Raw genomic sequence first — 17,157 nt, 5'->3', positions numbered from 1 at the left:
GCACTCTCCCTCCATGCTCCCTGCCTGAAAATTTTTCCATTATTCAGTGCCATGTTCAAAGATTCTCTTAAAAAAATAATTTGCCTTGTTTCCAGCTGAATTTGAAATGCTGGCATTTATCAAGGCAAATCGCCCTTTGATTTCTCAGTAATGTGTATTTCTTCTGAAGCTCCCTGTTCGACTGAATTTTAATGCAGACATCCTGTGGCACCTGGGTAGTTTCCGAATAGTTTGCTTATTGCACTGTACAGAGCCGACATCAAAAAGATCCCTGAGATCGGATTAGGAAACCAAAGGGGCTTAACTTAGCCAGTGAACTAGACTCACTCTCAATTGTCTATGAGATCTCAGCCTTTGGGAACTATAACTGTACACTGCATGACATGTTTTTTCTGGGGACCATATAAGCACATAAAGATGAGGCCGAGCATGGGACCACACCCTGAAAGTGTCCTTTTTAATACTTGGAACTAAACTGGTCCAAACTGCACATAAAGAAGACCCATGATTAGCAATGTATTTTTAATTTTTTTAGTTTTATTTTTAATTACATGTCTGTATGTGTTGGGTGTTGGAGTGTGTCCATATGAGTACAGTTGCTGGAAGAGGTCCGAAGAGAATGTCAGATCCCTTGGGGCTGGAGTCACAGGTGGACTGCCTCACATAGGTGCTGGGTACTCCACTTGGGGTCCTCTGCAAAACCAGTGTGTGCTCTTAATCTCTCAGCCCCAATAACGTATTTTTAAAATCTAAGTCCCCAAAGTAATAGTTGTTTACATTTACAAGCGCGTGTATGTGCATTCGCCCATGCGTTTGCATGCACATGTGTGTGCACGTGCCGCGTGAGGTTAGAAGACCCAGCATTGCTGACTGTCCCACCTTACTACCTGCTTCACCTTTTGGTGAGAATGAAACTAACAAGACAGGAGCCGTTTGCAAGTGTCTGTACCTTCTGTCCCTATGAATTATTCTTCAAAACCACGTCTCTTTTCTCTTCCAGGAAACTAGAGGCTTTGAAGTCACAAGAAGAGAAGGTAGGAAAAATTTACTTACATCGATATCATTCTTGGCGCTGACATTTTGGAAGAGGCTTGGAACTGAAACTAAGATGAACTTAGACCACGGGCAGCCTGCTCTTTGAAGTACCGTGTGGTCTTTCCTGCATGCTAGCTCTTTGCCTCTTGCTTCCAGAGAGCCAAGAACTTCAGGCTGGGTTTGCCTGTGAGAGCAGGGTTTCTGCTTTTAAGTATCAATGGTGGCTCCTGGGAACTAGCTCACTAACCACCACATCTGTGGTCTCTGAAGAAGACCCTCAGTGTCGGGTGACATTTGAAGTCATTTGGTTTCACCCAGAAGAAAACATCAGTAATACACACACACACACACACACACACACACACTCACACACACACACTCACACTGGTTTATGGTTTGGGGGGTTTCACTGTTGGGCAGGCAAAGCCTCTCTGAAAAATGATTCTGATTAGATTTTTACAGCTTCATCTAAGCCAGAATAAAAATAACCAATTAATTTCCCCTTTGAAAACAATTCCGTGATGTTCCATTTTCTCTGCCAGCCTTCCTCTGGCACATTTGTTTTCTGGTCTCAGAGGTAAGCATGTACGGATGGCAATTTCAGAATCTTCTAATGGAAATTTCTCTTATTTACTTTCAGTAACAGCTAGTCTCTAACGAGAGAATGTCTTTTGTGTGATTTGTGGAATCATCTCTTTATTGTAGGGATGGGGAGTGAATCAAGTCAGAAATCGTAGTGTATTCTCAGCCTAGTGCTTAGGCTTTGGTTTTAGCCTTAGTCACGTCCTCCTCTGTGGAATTGTCTCCTAAAAGAGTAATGATGGGATCGAAAGACATCCTTGGCTCCTAAATCCAATGTATCTTTTCCTCCTTGTTAGTTAGCACTTATGCTATACGTTGCAATGAGAAGCTTGGATAACTGTGATACCAGCATTTAAGAGCTTGATAACACACTGGCAGTACTGTCCATACCTGTCACCCAAGTGGCTGCCATCACGCTTCTGAAACCAGAAATTCAAAAGAGCTGAGTAATCTGATTCCAGCAGGAACTTTCTGGCTTCCACGGACTCAGTGTGCAGTAGCCCCTGGACTGTTTCAATGGGCCAAACCATGTTCCTTGGATATTGATACTGAATTAAATTGAATAAAGGTAGATGGGGCGGTGTTCATTTTTGAAAATTATGTTCCCAGTGGGACCAGTGACTGTGAGCTGGAGAAAAGGAAGGAAGGTAGAAGTTGGCATGCACTGTGTGTTTTTGAATAAGTTATCCGTGTGAGTATCCCTGGCTGAAAATGTCTGAAGTAGATTTACATGAAGGAATCACATATAAACTTCTTGTAATCTTATTGTTGGTGTGTTGAAATCGTCTTTGACTAGGCTGGAGTTATGGGACAGCCCTGTGTATTTCTTTCCAAAGACAAAAGAGTCCTCACTGAGCTTCCAAGGCTTCAAATCCCCCAAAGGATGATGGTGAGCACACCAGAAAGGGCACAGGAAGGGCAGGCTAGGCCATCTTCATTCCCGGCTCCCGCTTCCTGAGCAGCGGCCTCCATGGTGACTGCCTGGGAACATGGTCTTTGGGTTGTTATTAGCAAGTCTCTCCTGACGTCACAAACATAGTTTCTTCCTATTGTGAAGGATGTCTTTCTTGTTTTCTTCTGTCAAAGTTGAGTGTTTCAGAGTTCTTGAAATAGCTCGATGTCAATGCTTGTCACACGGCGATGAATGGTACTTTCAAGTGTTTGGGGGCCTGAAAACTCACTGTCATGAGTTTTTGGGGTTGTTAATCTTCAGAACAGTCTATTAGTATAAAAAAATAATAACAGTGCTGTGAAATTTTCATTGAATTATTCCTACCAACAAGAATAGATCATTATTGTCTAGCAGCATTCATGTTGAGTTGAGTCCTTGCTCTGACTTGGCCTGGAACAGGAGATGTCAGTTATGCTCAATTCAACAAGCCCTGGAGGGTCCAGAGTGATGAAGAAAGATCACTCTGAGTGATGTTTGAGTCGAAAACGGCAGCCTCCTGACCACAGAATCCGAGAGAATTTTCCATGTAGGTAGGTTTTGTTTCATTTCTATACCTAACTCGGGAACTAGCTCTATCTAAGATTTAACATCACACACACACAGGAGCCAACGCAGACCCCCACTCTGACTTTTGGAGTGCTTGACTAAGTGTGGCGAGATGTGAGAGGGGCTGACACTAACCTGGGAGGTGATGACTCTAGGTTGAATTACAGCTAGGGGTGGGGACCAGGGAGGTGACTGCCTGAGACTTTATTTAATGCTCCTCCAGCCTGTATGCTTTGCACCTCATCCAAGTCACCTCTACTTCATACCATCCAACTCCTTCCTGAAGCAGTTGGTTTATGCTATTAGTCCATCCTGTTCATCACCTAAAAGCAGAAACCTCTTCTATTCCTCTCTTCGTTCCCCATAATTCACCCCTACTTCTACCCTGCCCAACTTCATGTCCTTTTTCTCATAAACAGTTGGGTCCAATTTGTGATGTCTATAAGCACATGAATGTAAGGGCGTCTACTTAGGCACAGGCAGACTATTAGATACCACACCCTTAAAGAAAAAATCTCTCTCTCTCTCTCTCTCTCTCTCCTCTCTCTCTCTCTCTCTCTCTCTCTCTCTCTCTCTCTCCCCCCCCTCTCTCTCTCCCCCCTCTCTCTCTCTCCCCCTCTCTCTCTCTCGGCAGCCAACAGCTGTCAGTAGTTTCTAAGCTATGGATGACAGGCAGTGAGCCCCCTCGAATCCATGCTAGAGTGTTGACTGGCTTGATCTCACATCAGCAACTGCAACTGAGATGAGTTCAAGTGCCGTGGTCCTGTATGTCCAGAAGATAGCGTTTCAACCCAGTCCTTCCTGCCCTCTGCCTCTTAGACTCCTGCCCTGCTTCCTTGATGTTTCCTAAGCCTTTGGCACAGTAGAGATGATATAGATGTCCCAAATGTGGCTGAGCACTCCACAGTCTCTTCTCTGAACTTTGACCAGTTGTGAAGTTCTGTGTTAACCACTGTCCACTGCACAAAGAAGCTTCTCTGGTGAGGGTCGAGAGTGCCATCATTCTATGGGTGTAGAGAAACAATAACATCTTGATCCTGCTCATTGGGAAGCAGAAGACAGTTTGATATTATGTCCATTTAACAAAATAGCAGTAGTACGTTCACCCCTAGGGTCTATGAGCTTCCCAGCCATGGATTCTTGACAGGATTTACAATATCAGTCTCATATCTCTACTTGTGGAGCAGGCCTGAAATCAGAAAGTGGTTGCTAAACCCTATAATGTTCATGCCACTATCAAGCCCATGGACATATCTTGCCAGACTGGTTGTTATTGTAGCTTTCCCAGTCAGTTCACAGCTGGGTAAGACTGGTGATGACTTTTCTCTCCCATCAGCCTGCATAGGACCTTGTGATAACAATTATTTATTGAATTAAATAAAGCTACCCATTTGCACCCTGGTCTCATCTTCATGATATACTAGCAAGGACCCAAGGCCTTTGGGTTTTAAAAAGATAATTTAAAAGAGATATTCTGAATTGTTACTACTAGTTTTTAAAATACCGTTACAGTTCTTAAGTGTGCATTGCCACCTCTGGTGATTATTATATTCAAATAGGTTCTAATAAAAAGAAAAGACCATTCTGGGTACATCCTCTGGATATTCCTGGGTGATACATTAATAAGAGGGCTTCAGGTTCAAATAAGCTTAGTGTCTTGAGGTAAATGTAGAGCTATATTTCTCAAAGAAAACAGACAAACAGACAAAAATGGTATATTGAAGTCCTAAGCCAGAATTTGTGAACATGGCCTTACTTATTAGGGTCTCTCCACACAATAGACATACCAAGTTAAGGCAGAGTCATACTGGTTCAGTGCTGACATTAGTTCCATGAGTGGCAGTGGGAACTTCATATCTAGACACAGAAGGAGAATGCCGTGTGAAGGAAGAGAGAGGGCATCACTGACAACCACTAGCTAGGAAAAGGCATGGGGCATTGTCCCCGAGAGCCTTCAGAGAGGAACCATGAATGGTCCAGCAAACCCTCCGTTGATTTTGGTCATCTGAGTTTCAGAACTGTGAGTAAATGAATTCCCGCTTCTGAAGCCTCCTAGTTTGTGGTACTTTGATACTGAAGCCCCAGGGCGCCAGTACAGTCAGAAAGTGCTGAACTCCAAAAACCAGATGAGTTGTGTGGCTGCAGTTGAGTTAGTTTGGGCTGTAGAATCACTCTGGCTTTTGTGTTAAATACCCTCTCAGCAGGGAAGATAATAGGCAGCATATCCCCAGATCGGCTTCCCATGGGATGAAACAAATGGAACTTTGCTGGTGTTCAGGGCTGGCACTGCACTCAGTGCCTTTGAGGGGTCTGCTGTAGCGAATCCAGGCAAGCGGATGGCTTCCTTGGTGGCCAGGCAGCAGGGGCTGAGCCTGCTGGAATGGTGAGGTGGGTGCAATGATGCTCACTTACTCATTATGAAGTTTCAGAGAATTCACTATCTCCCTCGACCTTGGATACTCCAGGACACAAGCAGAGCACCAGCACCTTACATTTGAGGCTCCTCCAGTTCCATGTGTCAGTGGCGACAAGGACTCTCCCCGCCCTCCACTCTTGTAGGTGGTTGTGTAAGTTATCTGATCTCGATTTATGCTCATCAAGGGATAGTGCACAGCACATTGGCTACCAAGCCTACATAGCTGAGCAGAGTTCATGCAGGGGAGTTCCTGAGACTTTGTATCCAAGTTTGTAGTAAAGATTGGGGTAGGACAGTAAGACCACAGGCTGTCTCTAGGCCAGGAAACGTGTCCTCTTTAGAGGGAAAAGGCTGTTGCTTCTGCATCACCGCCCTGTACTGACCTAGTATCCAGGACCCACCTGTACTAGCTGCACAGGAAAGTAGACATGACTATATTTTGTCTGCTTTCTAAAACAAGATTTTTTTCCCCCACATCTTTTCCCAGACATCTAAGAACACATGGTGTGTGTGTGTGTGTGTCTATGTGTGTGTGTGTGTGTGTGTGTGTGTGTGTGTGTGTGTGTGTGTGTGTGTGTGTGTAAGCACATGCGTATGGAGGTTAGGGGTGAATGTCAGGCATCTTTTCCGCTGAACCTGGAGCTCACTGATTCAGCTGGGCTGGCTGGCCTGCGGATCCTCCTGTCTCCACCTGCCCAGCACTGGGATTACAGACTCACACCACCCTGCCCAGCATTTTTCGTGGGTGATGGGGACCTGAACTCAGGGCCTCATTTCTCCACAGCAAGTCTTCTGCCCACTGAGCCACCTGCCTCGATGGAGCACGGTTCTTTTTACATCTCTTTCCAGACACCTAAAATTTAATTTCAACCTCTTCTGAAACTTCACAGTGAAGAGTTGCCGACCTTCCTTCTTCCTAGACACTCCCATGTCCACTCAGAGGGCAGGTGCTGATTGTGCCTGCCAGAACCCATCGACTCACACCAGCACTTTTCTCTGACTGATCCCATCACTTTGAATTACAGCCATGGGAACACCCTAGAGCTCATGGAGCAAGTGGCTTGGATAATTCAGCCCTTGTCAGCTATCTCTGAAGGGCAGGAGGTGATCTGTAAGCTATTTCAGATGTCTGTGATTGTGCTGTGATTAGGGGCTTGAGTTTGGAGCTGGGCACCGGGGTGTCATGTTATATTACTGTGCCTCCCAAGGATGCCTCACTTACTGTGTTCCAGCCTTAGCCAGCCTGGCCTGGCTTTCCAGGAAAGCAATGAGAGCCTGGGAGGGCAAGGGTGCTGCTGTTTTCAGGGCAGAGGAAAGGAGGGAGCGATTGCCACCCTTAGCCTGGGTGACTCTGGGTACTTAGGCCACTGAGCAATGCAAATCCTCCCAACTAAACGACTTGCCAGAGCTGAGTGTGAAACTGGGACCCCTGCTTCCTGAAAACCCCTGGAATCAGTCCCCAGTTGACAGCTGCCTCTAATGGCCCCTTTATTGTTCCGTGCATCTGGGGGAACTTAGCTATCAAGAGCTGTATGGTGTTCGCCATTAATTCTGATTTTGTTCAGCAGATGTTTTCTGGATCTCTCCATTGCCTGCATAATGTGTCTCAGTCTAATGTGAAGTGGCTGACTCTGGGCTAAAACAGACGAATGAACTCCCAGGTTTGGGGGGACCAACTTTAATGGCTGCAGATGGAGGGAACTTAAAAGGAAACCGACCAGAGTTGACAGTGCTGGGACAGTAAGTCCTTTTCAGTTGGAGACTTCTACTTAGGCAAGGTGAGGAGTTCCCATTCCCAGCCCCCACCCCTTTATTCATTCTTGTGCAGGTGCTGGGCTCAGAGAAGTGGAGAGTGGTACCCGCCTCTTCACAGTCCTTACTCAGCAGATATGCCTTCTCTGTGGCACACTGTCTCTCTTAAGCAGATAGAGAAGACTTGGCACCCAGTTGCCCCAAAGTAGATGAGAAATGGGCAGCCCTGCTGCTAGGGTGTCTACTCAAGTGCAGGGATTCTACCTCCAGGCTTTTCTGTTTGTGTTTGTATAAGTGTGTGTGTGTGTGTGTGTGTGTGTGTGTGTGTGTGTGTGTGTGTGTGTGGTCAGAAGACAACTTGCAGGAGTTGGTTCTCTCCTTCTTCTGTGTGGGTTCTGTTGACTGAACTCAGATCATCAGGCCAAGCTGCCTGCTGAACCATCACCATCCCTCCACACTCCACAACCATCCCTTAAAGACAGTGCTCATGGCACCCTATCCTTGGGGGTTCCCATCACAATACTTAGACCAAGGAAGCCTATCTGGAGTTGGTGGGGAGTCCCATTGTCAAGGAGATAATGATTTCTGTTCTTGTTTATTTCTGTTGCTGTGATAAAACATCTTGACTCAAAGAAGCATAGTGGGGAGAAGATGGCTATTTGGTTTACAATTCCAGGTGACAGTCCTCAATTGCAGGGGAGTCTCATCATCAGGAGCTTGAGACCTCTGGTCGCATCACATCCATAGTCAAGAACAGAGAGAGCAAGGTTCCTGTGCCGTCTGCTTGCTCACTCAGCACATTTTCTTCACCCCTGCACAGTTCAGGGGCATTACCCACAGTGGGTTGGGTCAATTAACAATCAATACAACTCCTTGCAGACATGCCCACAGGACAACCTGACCTCGATAATTCAACTGAGACACTCTTCCTGGGTGATTCCAGATTTTGTCAAGTTGACACAACTATCCAGCACAATTCCCCAAGGTATGAACCATTGCAGAGTCACAAGGACCATGAGATCACCCCTTCCTACAGTCCCATCATTAGGATCCCACTCCTCAATGTCCAAGAGAGGGAGGGGATGGGGACACTCTTATGGGACCTAACAAGTACTCATCCTTGCACAGAAGCTATGCCTACCCTGAGCATCCAGCAAAAGTCAAGATTGGCATTTGTCATCTTCCAGCCTTTCTTAGTCCCCAAATCAGAAGAAGTCTCTGCTGTTTAGGAACCTTTGCAACGGTCTCCTCTCTCTAAGCACTGGAGCTTTGTGAAGCTGTTTGCTCCAGCATATTAATGTGCCATCGGCCAGCCTTTGGAGTTAATTATCTGTGACTTAAGAACCATTTATTTCTGTCTCTTTGTCCCATTGCCACCCAGCACTTTTCTTTATTAGGAAACGAAGTAGAGAACCCAACTGACCATTATGTCCTAATTCTCTGGCGGTCATCAAAATTAGTTTACCTCCTAAAAATTCTTTTTAACAACCCCTACCTCCCAGACCTGTGCCATCTCATTATTTTCAGATCGTGCTGTCTCTTAACAAATCTTTAATTTCTCTGCATTGGCGTGCGCTGAGCCCACACTGGGCCTGAGCTGAATGGGGAGGTAGCTCATCTAAATTAGCAAGGCTGTCGATGTTCTTTGGTGATTTATCAGCCTTACTAGCCGAACAGTTGGCTTTTCCCCACCCTCCCAGCTACGGTGGGAGGGCCACAATGTGCCTTCTAGGGTACACATGCTGGTGAGCCAGCCATGGCTACCCTGAAGGGCCTTTGCAGGTCAAGTGACCATAGTTGGGAGGGCCTGTGAGTTATACCTGGTTCCTGGGTCCCTATATACTCTTATTTGAGTTGCACTTCTTGCCCAAAGCTCCCATTCAGTTCCTGGAAAACTTTGTATGTAATGTTAGATTTCACCCCAAAGAAGATGACCTTGCCTTGATGTCCCCAGGAAGTCAGGGCCCGTGTGCTGGAGAAATGAGCAAATGGGCTGAGCACCGGCTCTGTATTATGTTGACAACACCCCACAGCCTCTTGGGACCAAGGTTTAGGCCAATGGTGGGGAGGCTTGGGTGGTGTCAGAGTGTGGTTGGCCCTGTGGGATGGTGCACAGAGCTGGTTTGCAGGCCTTAGCACCTCAGTTCTTCCTGGGCTGCTTGGCTATTCTCTCACTGCCTCAAAGGCAATGTCCTGGGGCCAAGTTGGACAGTCAGTGTTTGTGATGGAGAAATTTCTCTGTGAAAAGGTGGCACACTCCTAGGTTACTGGTTGCTAATGTAAGTTTCCTTGAGGCGATTGAAGGGTTTACTGGCTTCAGCACACTTGATGTGGGCCCAGGGGCCTGGCTTTTCTCGTCAGTGCACCCCTCTGGCTCACTCCCCCTACACTGAGCTCCAAACTTCCTCCTCAAAAGGCCAGTTCAGCAGAAGAGAGGCAGCACTCAGCCTTGGCCTCGCCCTGAGGTACTGGGGTTTCGGGGGACTGCATACACTCAGGTCACACAGCCCTCCTGCACCAATGACTGAGGACTAGGGAGAGTCACCAACTGTGCCCGGTTTGGCATGTCATGAACCAAACATAGGAGAAAGATGATTCCCTAAATGACAGCTGGGACATGGAAGCAGAAAAGTTAAAAACCACAAACAAGTCTGGGGCTGGGGAGACGGCTCAGTGGGTAAGAGTACAGCCTCACAAAGCTGGTGACCCGAGTTTAGACGCCCAGAACCAACACAAAAGCCTGAAGCACAGGGAAAGCGTCTGCAGTGCCCTGTGTGGAGATGGGAAGTGGAGACAGGACACCCAGAAGCTCGCTGACTAGCTAGCCCGGCTTACAGCACCTCACAGCCAGAGATGCCATCCAAGGCCACTTGTTCATTAAGCCATTTCCTATTTCATACTCTGTGTGTGTGTGTATGTGTATGTGTGTGTGTGTGTGTGTGTGTGTGTGTGTGTGTGTGTGTGTGTGTGTGTGTGTGTCTGAGAAAGGGTCTCACTATGTGGCTCAGGCTGCCCTCTGACTCACAGAGACCAATCTGCCTCTGCCTCCTGGGTGCTAGGATTAAAGGCGTGCACCACCATACCCGGCTCACACTGTCTACATTTTAAAGCCAGTTGGGGGACAAAATTCAATTCTGCACGTAAGAAGGGTTCTAATGGAAATATTTCAGAATAGCCTTAATGGGTCCTATAAACACCTTCTGAGATGGGGCAGTGCACCCTCATTTCGTAAATAGAAAAAAGACTGGGTGGGGGGGAGTTGAGATTTAGCTCTGTAGGAGACTGATCACAGAATTGAACCACAGGTTTCCCAGAGGCCACTTGGGAGAACATATTTGCTATGGTTACCTGACAGTGTTTGTATTACTCTGTTTCAAAGTTCAGGCTCACACCAGGACTCCTCATTCTTCAGGTGACAGGTGGAGGGCAAGGGACCCTGCAGGGCTCTTGATGATGGTAAGCGTTGCGGTTGCTCACTCAGGAGCCCTGGCAGCCTCAGAGAAACAGAGCCCCCCACATCAAAAGAAATGGGGCTGGCAGCAAGTTGTGGGAGGAAGGGGACATTCCAATCTGTGTGCTTTGCTAATTTTAGGATTCCTGTTTGGCTGGAAGCAGCCCTCTCATCAGCTGCTTAGTGGCTTTATCTGCTGTCCTAACATTTGCATGAGCTACTGAGCATTCAGACACAAGCCGCAAGTCCTGTGGCCAAGAGGAGCCAGATTACATCAGGGCGTCACATCTAATCTCAAGTTTAGACGCTCAGCCCAACAGAAAATGACTTGATCTCTTGCTTTGGTTTGAAAGACAGTGGGTTTGTAAAAATGGCCTATGAAACTGCTTTCCCCCTTTTAGGGAAACTGAAGTGTTACTAGGCCGTCCTTGCTCCCAAACGCTTTCTGGTTTTCCTTCTTTTTCTATTTTTATTTATTTTTACACTCATTTATCTCTCTCTCTCTCTCTGTCTCTCTCTCTGTCTCTCTCTCTCTCTGTCTCTCTGTCTCTCTGTCTCTGTCTCTGTCTCTGTATCTCTCTCTCTCTCTCTCTCTCTCTCTCTCTCTCTCTCTCTCTCTCTCTGTGTGTGTGTGTGTGTGTGTGTGCCAGCACGTGCAGCATATGGAAGTCAGAGGACAGCTATTAGTGCCAGTCATCATCTTCTACCATGTGGGTCCCTGGAATCAAACTGAGGTGGTCACCCGGTGGCAGGTGCCTTTACCCACTGAGCCATCTTGCCAACCCTGAGTTTGTCCTCTTCCTAACACAGCGGCTCCCAACCTTCCGAATGCTGTGACCCTTTAATACAGTTCCTTATGCTGTGGTGACCCCCAAACATAAAATCATTTTCGCTGCTACTTTTTAACTGTAATTTTGCTAGTGTTATGAATTGTAATGTAAATATCTGACATGTAGGATATCTGACATGTGACCCCTGTGAAGAGGTTGAGAACTGCTCTCTGACATGTTGAAGAACATCTGTGAGCTGGAAAGAGTGAAGATCCTACTATCATTGGTGTTAGAAGCAGAATCCAGCTCAGAGACAGCAAGGGACTTAGTCTGGGTGACACAGTTCATAACTGCCAGTTCAGTATTCTCATTATGCTTACTGAGGAAGTTTATAAATTAAAACCCAATGGAATGGGGCTGAGGACATAGCACGGTAGAGTGCTTGGAGGCGGTCCCCAGCACTGCACACCAAGTATGGTAGCACACGCTTGTAATCCCAGTACATGGGAAGTAGACACAGGAGGATCTGAAGTTCAAGGTCATCTTCAACTACAGAGAGTTAGAGCCCATCCTGGGCTACTTGGGACCGCATCTCAAAACAAAACAGCCAACAACAAAAGCCAATCGGAAAGCAGAGATTTAAAAACAAAACAAACAAAAAAACCTTTGGGGTGGCGCTCTTTAAAATCACATACTGCAAAGAGAACTCTGACAATGTAATGAGCCCTTACCTTGGGGAACCAGAATATTCAAAATGTCCCGGCCCCATTCCAGGTGGCTGTCTCTGCTGATGTCAAGTGCCACATGACATAGCTCGTGGTTTGAAATGATGACAGTTTAAACAGAGCCCCCGAACTCCAATCCCCAGGGCTGGAGAGATGGCTCAAGGGCCAAGAGCCCTTGCTGCTCTGGCAGCGGATCTCAACAGTTCAGCAGATCTGCTGAGTTCGGTTCCCAGCACCCACAGGAGGCTCACAACGGTCTGGACCTCCAGTTCCAGGAGATCCGACACCCTCTTCTGGCCTCCATGGGTACCAGGCACATGTGTGGTGCACAGACATACATGCAGGCAAAATATTCACATGTGTAAAATTTTAAAAATGGACAAAAATAAACCTAGCTTCACTGCCACATGTCAGCAGACACATCAGTAACCCCCAAACCCAGATGCTCCCAAGATGGACAGTTCTGCAGCTCTGCTGAGAGCTCATGTCTCCTGGAGACCAGAGCCTTAACTGCCAACTCTGAACTCATGACCAGCCATCCACGGATGCTTGGTGGAGGCCAGGAACAGGGTGCGATTCTCCCATGAGTTTCAGAGTTCAGTTCCCCATGTTCTCTCATAGCCAGGCCTCTCAGAGGTTCTCTCTAGGGTTCCTCTTCTATTCTTTTAGTTAATTCATTTGTTTGTGTGCATTCATGCATATGTGTTCCAAGTTCCATGCCACAATGCCCATGTGGAGGTGAGAGGACAACTTAGTGGAGCTGGGTCTCTCCCTCGTCCTTTAGGAGGGTTCTGGGGATCTAGCTCAGGTCATCAAGCTTAGTGGTAAATCCTTTAGCCCCTGAGCTGTCTCACCTGCCCCTTTCCAAAGGTTTCTGATGGACAAGATAATTTGCATACACAGATGAAGGAAAGCCGTGTAAACAGCAGGTAACAGCGATTTCCTCTAGTCCTTTTGGAAATATACACCTTCCCAAGACGAGGAGGCGGGGGCAGTGGCGCTTTTTATTTCTTGTTGTTTAACAAGCTCAGCAGCATCTGTGTGTTTAGAAAATAATGAAATCACCACTTCTTCCCCCAAGAGATTTCTGCAAGCAGAGCTGTCCAGGGCCAACCCATCTGTCCAAATTCCACATCTCCATGTGGAACATCTCAGGAGAAGACCAGATAAAGCCATCTCAGAACCAAATGTTGTTAGACAACTCTTAGTTTAGAGTGTGTCCATGCCTGCTGCTTTGTTAGATAACTCTTAGTTTAGAGTGTGTCCATGCCTGATGCTTGGAGGATGCAGGAGTCAAAGATCTAAGATACTGGAAATAGAGGAAGACACAGGTCCATAGCTCAAAACCGTAGTTAGATGACCTAGAGAAATACCTGGGGTACCTAGCACTCTGGGAAGATTAACATCCATTTCCAGAGGCCAGATCTGTAGCCAGCCGGTCTTCACAGCTGTACCCTTTCCACCAAGCAACCTTCCTGGTGCTAGGCATGGTAGCAATCATGCCCTCCATGGCAACACCATTCATGGTATCATCCTAGCTACTCAACTGCAGATAGAAAGTTCCTGAACCTGTTGTGGTTTGGATATGAAGTGCTGCCCTCCAAAAGGCCCATGCATATTATAGTTTGGTCCCCAGCTGGCAGCACTAGTAAGAGGTGGCTGGAGACTGAAGTCTGAACCTCATCAATGGGTCAGTCTATAGAGGAATTCATAGCTGGAGGAGCTGTTAGGATGAGGGATCTGGCTGGAATAATCCCTCACTGGACATGTGCCTTTGACACGTACATCTTGTCTGATGCCTTGTCAACCTCTCCCCATCCCATTTTCCCCTTCTCTGCCACCAGGAGGCGGGCAGCTCTCCTCCACTATGCTTCTCTGACACAATCCTCTGTGCCACTATGACCCAGGGACTTAACGGATGCTGGGAATTCTGTAACTCCTCTATATTCGAGGAGCTAAGAGAGCCCTTTGCACACACACAGCATTCCTGTTAGCTGCTAGTATAAAAAAACAAAAACCAAAAACCAAAAACTAAAAAAACCCCACACCGTTAGGGCTCCATCCCCCATTTCCTTGTGAACACTCAAAAGTCATTTCAGGTTCTGCCGAACTTATTAAACTTCTGCTAAGCCATCTTGGACCCCACCTACAGTTTATAAAGCAAACACTGGCTTCTCTAAGACCTCTGAGCCCAATATCCACTCCATAGTTGTTTTAAACATAAGGTAGTCCACAAGCCAGATGTAGCCTATAACCATATTTTGTTTGACTTAGATTATCGACCTATGGGAGTACGTTTTTTTCCCTATTTTAACTTGAATGAGTCGCCATCATTAAAAAAATAGGGACATTTTGCATATGTTATTTAAAATAGCTCTGAGCCCACACGGTATCCTGCAAAACATGCAAAAACCACACTGGAGGCCGTCAGGTCTCCAGATGTGCATTCTCACCTGTCCGACACAGTCCACACACACCACTCCCTCAGGCATCTCTGATGCTGAGACTGTGTGCTGGATCCAGTACAGGGAAGAAATGCAGCCAGGTGGAAGGACTTGGAAACTTGCATTCATCAAACCATCTGTGTGGCTTTAGGGAACATTTGGGTTAATTTTTTTTTTTTTACATTCATTTACTTTGTGTGTGTGTGTGTGTGTGTGTGTGTGTGTGTGTGTGTGTGTGTGTATGTCCCCACCCCCACACACATGTATCACAACATGGGGTAGAAGTCAGAGGACAACTGGGAAGAACTGGTTCTTTCCTTTCACCACATCATTTCCAGAGATGAAGCTCAGGCTGGCAGAGGTGGTGGGAAGCACCTTTGCCCACTGACCCATCTCACTATTGTGCTCGGGTATAGCAGATGCTCATCATAGCACAGCAATCAATGCCAGTAAGAGGAGACTAAGATGCCCATCCCCACACCCCGGAGGCAGAGACTTGCCCATACCTATTCCTCATCCCTTTGAAATGACAACACTAGTGTTTAGAAGCAGGCCCTTGATTTCCCCATTCAACTATCTTAATATCTGTTATTAAGCCCTTGATCTATAAACATTCACTCTAGGCAAGAGATTTGCAATCAAGCATTGGGTGTGGTAATTAATATGTGTGCCTCTTTGTGTCAGTTGCACAAATTTAAAACAGAGTATTGCTTAAGCATTAAAAGACACTCCACATGTGTTGAAAGTAATTACTTTCCGAAGATATTTCCCACTGATGTCCCGTTGCATCTAAATACGTATTTACAGGACTCAGTAGACCAGAATAGCTCTAATTGATATATTTCAGTTCACTGGGTTAAAAAAAGAGAGACATTTTGAAGCATATTTTTAATCAGTGTGTTTGTCCCAAAGATAGTGTTTGGCATCTCTAAAACCAGTCACATGGTGTTAGAAAAATATTACATGCAGTGTGCTCCCTGCACAGATTTAGAATTTAATGAGAGGTGACAGTGCAGTCTGAGCATGACTGTGGCCGCAACTTCAAATCTGGTCTCATGAATGTCCTAGAGCTCGGAGGAGCTGAGGAACTCCCTCCGTGTCATTTTCTTAATGTGCAAAGCACATATGACACACAGCCTCTGCCCTTGTGTGGCAAGAACTAATGCTTGCTGAGTTGCAAGCGTTGTTCTAATAAAACAGACTTAATTGTTCGCTTTGTACACTTTCTGTTTTATTGTTTTTATTATTTCTCTTGCCTCTGTAATTGGTAATTATTGGGTTCCCATTAATTCTTTATTAGTCAGTTTATAAACGCTATCATGTGATTTACCCTTCCGCTTACACTCGCTGTCCCCCAAACGTCATTAGCAGAGGCAAAAGGCCTGTGCTCGTGCCTCTGCCTGCATCTAATGGGGCCAGCAGGGCCACCAACAGCTTCCCATGGCTCACTCTTGTCTTTAGGACTGATCATTCCCAATTACTTGGTTGCTTTGCTGTGAAAGGATGAGCGTGAAACCTAGGAGGTTTATTAGAAAAGCATTCTAAGCAGCAGTAAGGGTGTACAATGAACAGTGTCTGAACAAGGACTCTAAGCTCCTTTTTTTCTGTTTGTTATGGGAGAGAAGAGTTTAAAAAAAAAGTGCCCTTGCAGCTTGGGACAAGTGTCTTGAATGTAAATGATCATGCAATGTGGCATGCTGGGTTAAAGGTCTAGGAATCATCATTCATTCAGAACAGAGAGGCCAAGGCCCATTGAACCTGAGACATGGCATCTTGACTGTACTTTTAGACACCGTTACTCTGGTTCATTCTCTAATTATTACCCCCCCCCCTTTTCTGGGCAGCTTTACCAAATTCCATAGGCAGCCATTCTGAGTTAGGATCCAGCTCACTGGAACCCAGATGAACTTGCTCTGGGGAGATGAAAACAAATGTCTATTTGCCTCAGATAAGACACAGAATATAGACGAAAAGTAACATTCCACACAGGCTAGTGTGATGGCTAGTGTCTGTTGTCAACTTAACAGACTCTAAAATTACCTGGGAGACACACCTCTGGGAGTACCTGTGGGGGATTATCCTGATTGCCTTACTTGGAAGACCCTTCCACTATGGGTGGCGCCATTCCCTGTCTGGGTCCTGAACTAAGTGGAGAAAGGAAGCTGAGCATCAACATACATTTGTCGTCACTTTGTGCTTTTTGATTGTGAGTGCAGTGACCAACTTCCTCAGCTCCTGCTGCCGTGACTTCCCCAGTGATGGACTGCATCCGTGAACTCTGGGCCAGAATAAATACAGCCCTTCTTCCTTAAGTTGCTTTCTTCATGGCCCTCTATCACAGCAACTAGGAAAGAAACCGAGACCGTTAGCTGAATAACCAATGGATTTATTGGGGTACCTACAAGGGGCACTTACAGGAGCCTGGGCAGCCCCCAAACAGCTGCATCACCATCCATGTGACCCCCTTGATGGATCACAACCTTA

The 17,157-nt window shown here is 46.4% G+C and overlaps 1 protein-coding gene across 3 annotated transcripts in view; it reads left to right on the top strand.

Moving 5' to 3' along the window:
- The window catches only part of Fstl4 (follistatin like 4), a 411,520-nt gene that overhangs the window by 48,237 nt on the left and 346,126 nt on the right, over window positions 1-17,157 (top strand). For all 3 annotated transcript variants that reach the window (XM_052757865.1, XM_052757866.1, XM_052757863.1), the window contains exon 3: window positions 1,001-1,034. In XM_052757865.1, coding sequence (XP_052613825.1) covers window positions 1,001-1,034 — 34 coding nt within the window. The remainder of the gene's footprint in view (window positions 1-1,000; window positions 1,035-17,157) is intronic.

This window comes from Peromyscus californicus, unplaced genomic scaffold (assembly GCF_007827085.1).
Source record: "Peromyscus californicus insignis strain IS unplaced genomic scaffold, ASM782708v3 Scaffold_3__1_contigs__length_106647218, whole genome shotgun sequence".
NCBI classification, from domain to species: domain Eukaryota; kingdom Metazoa; phylum Chordata; class Mammalia; order Rodentia; family Cricetidae; genus Peromyscus; species Peromyscus californicus.
This window is presented reverse-complemented; position numbering and strand designations above follow the sequence as displayed.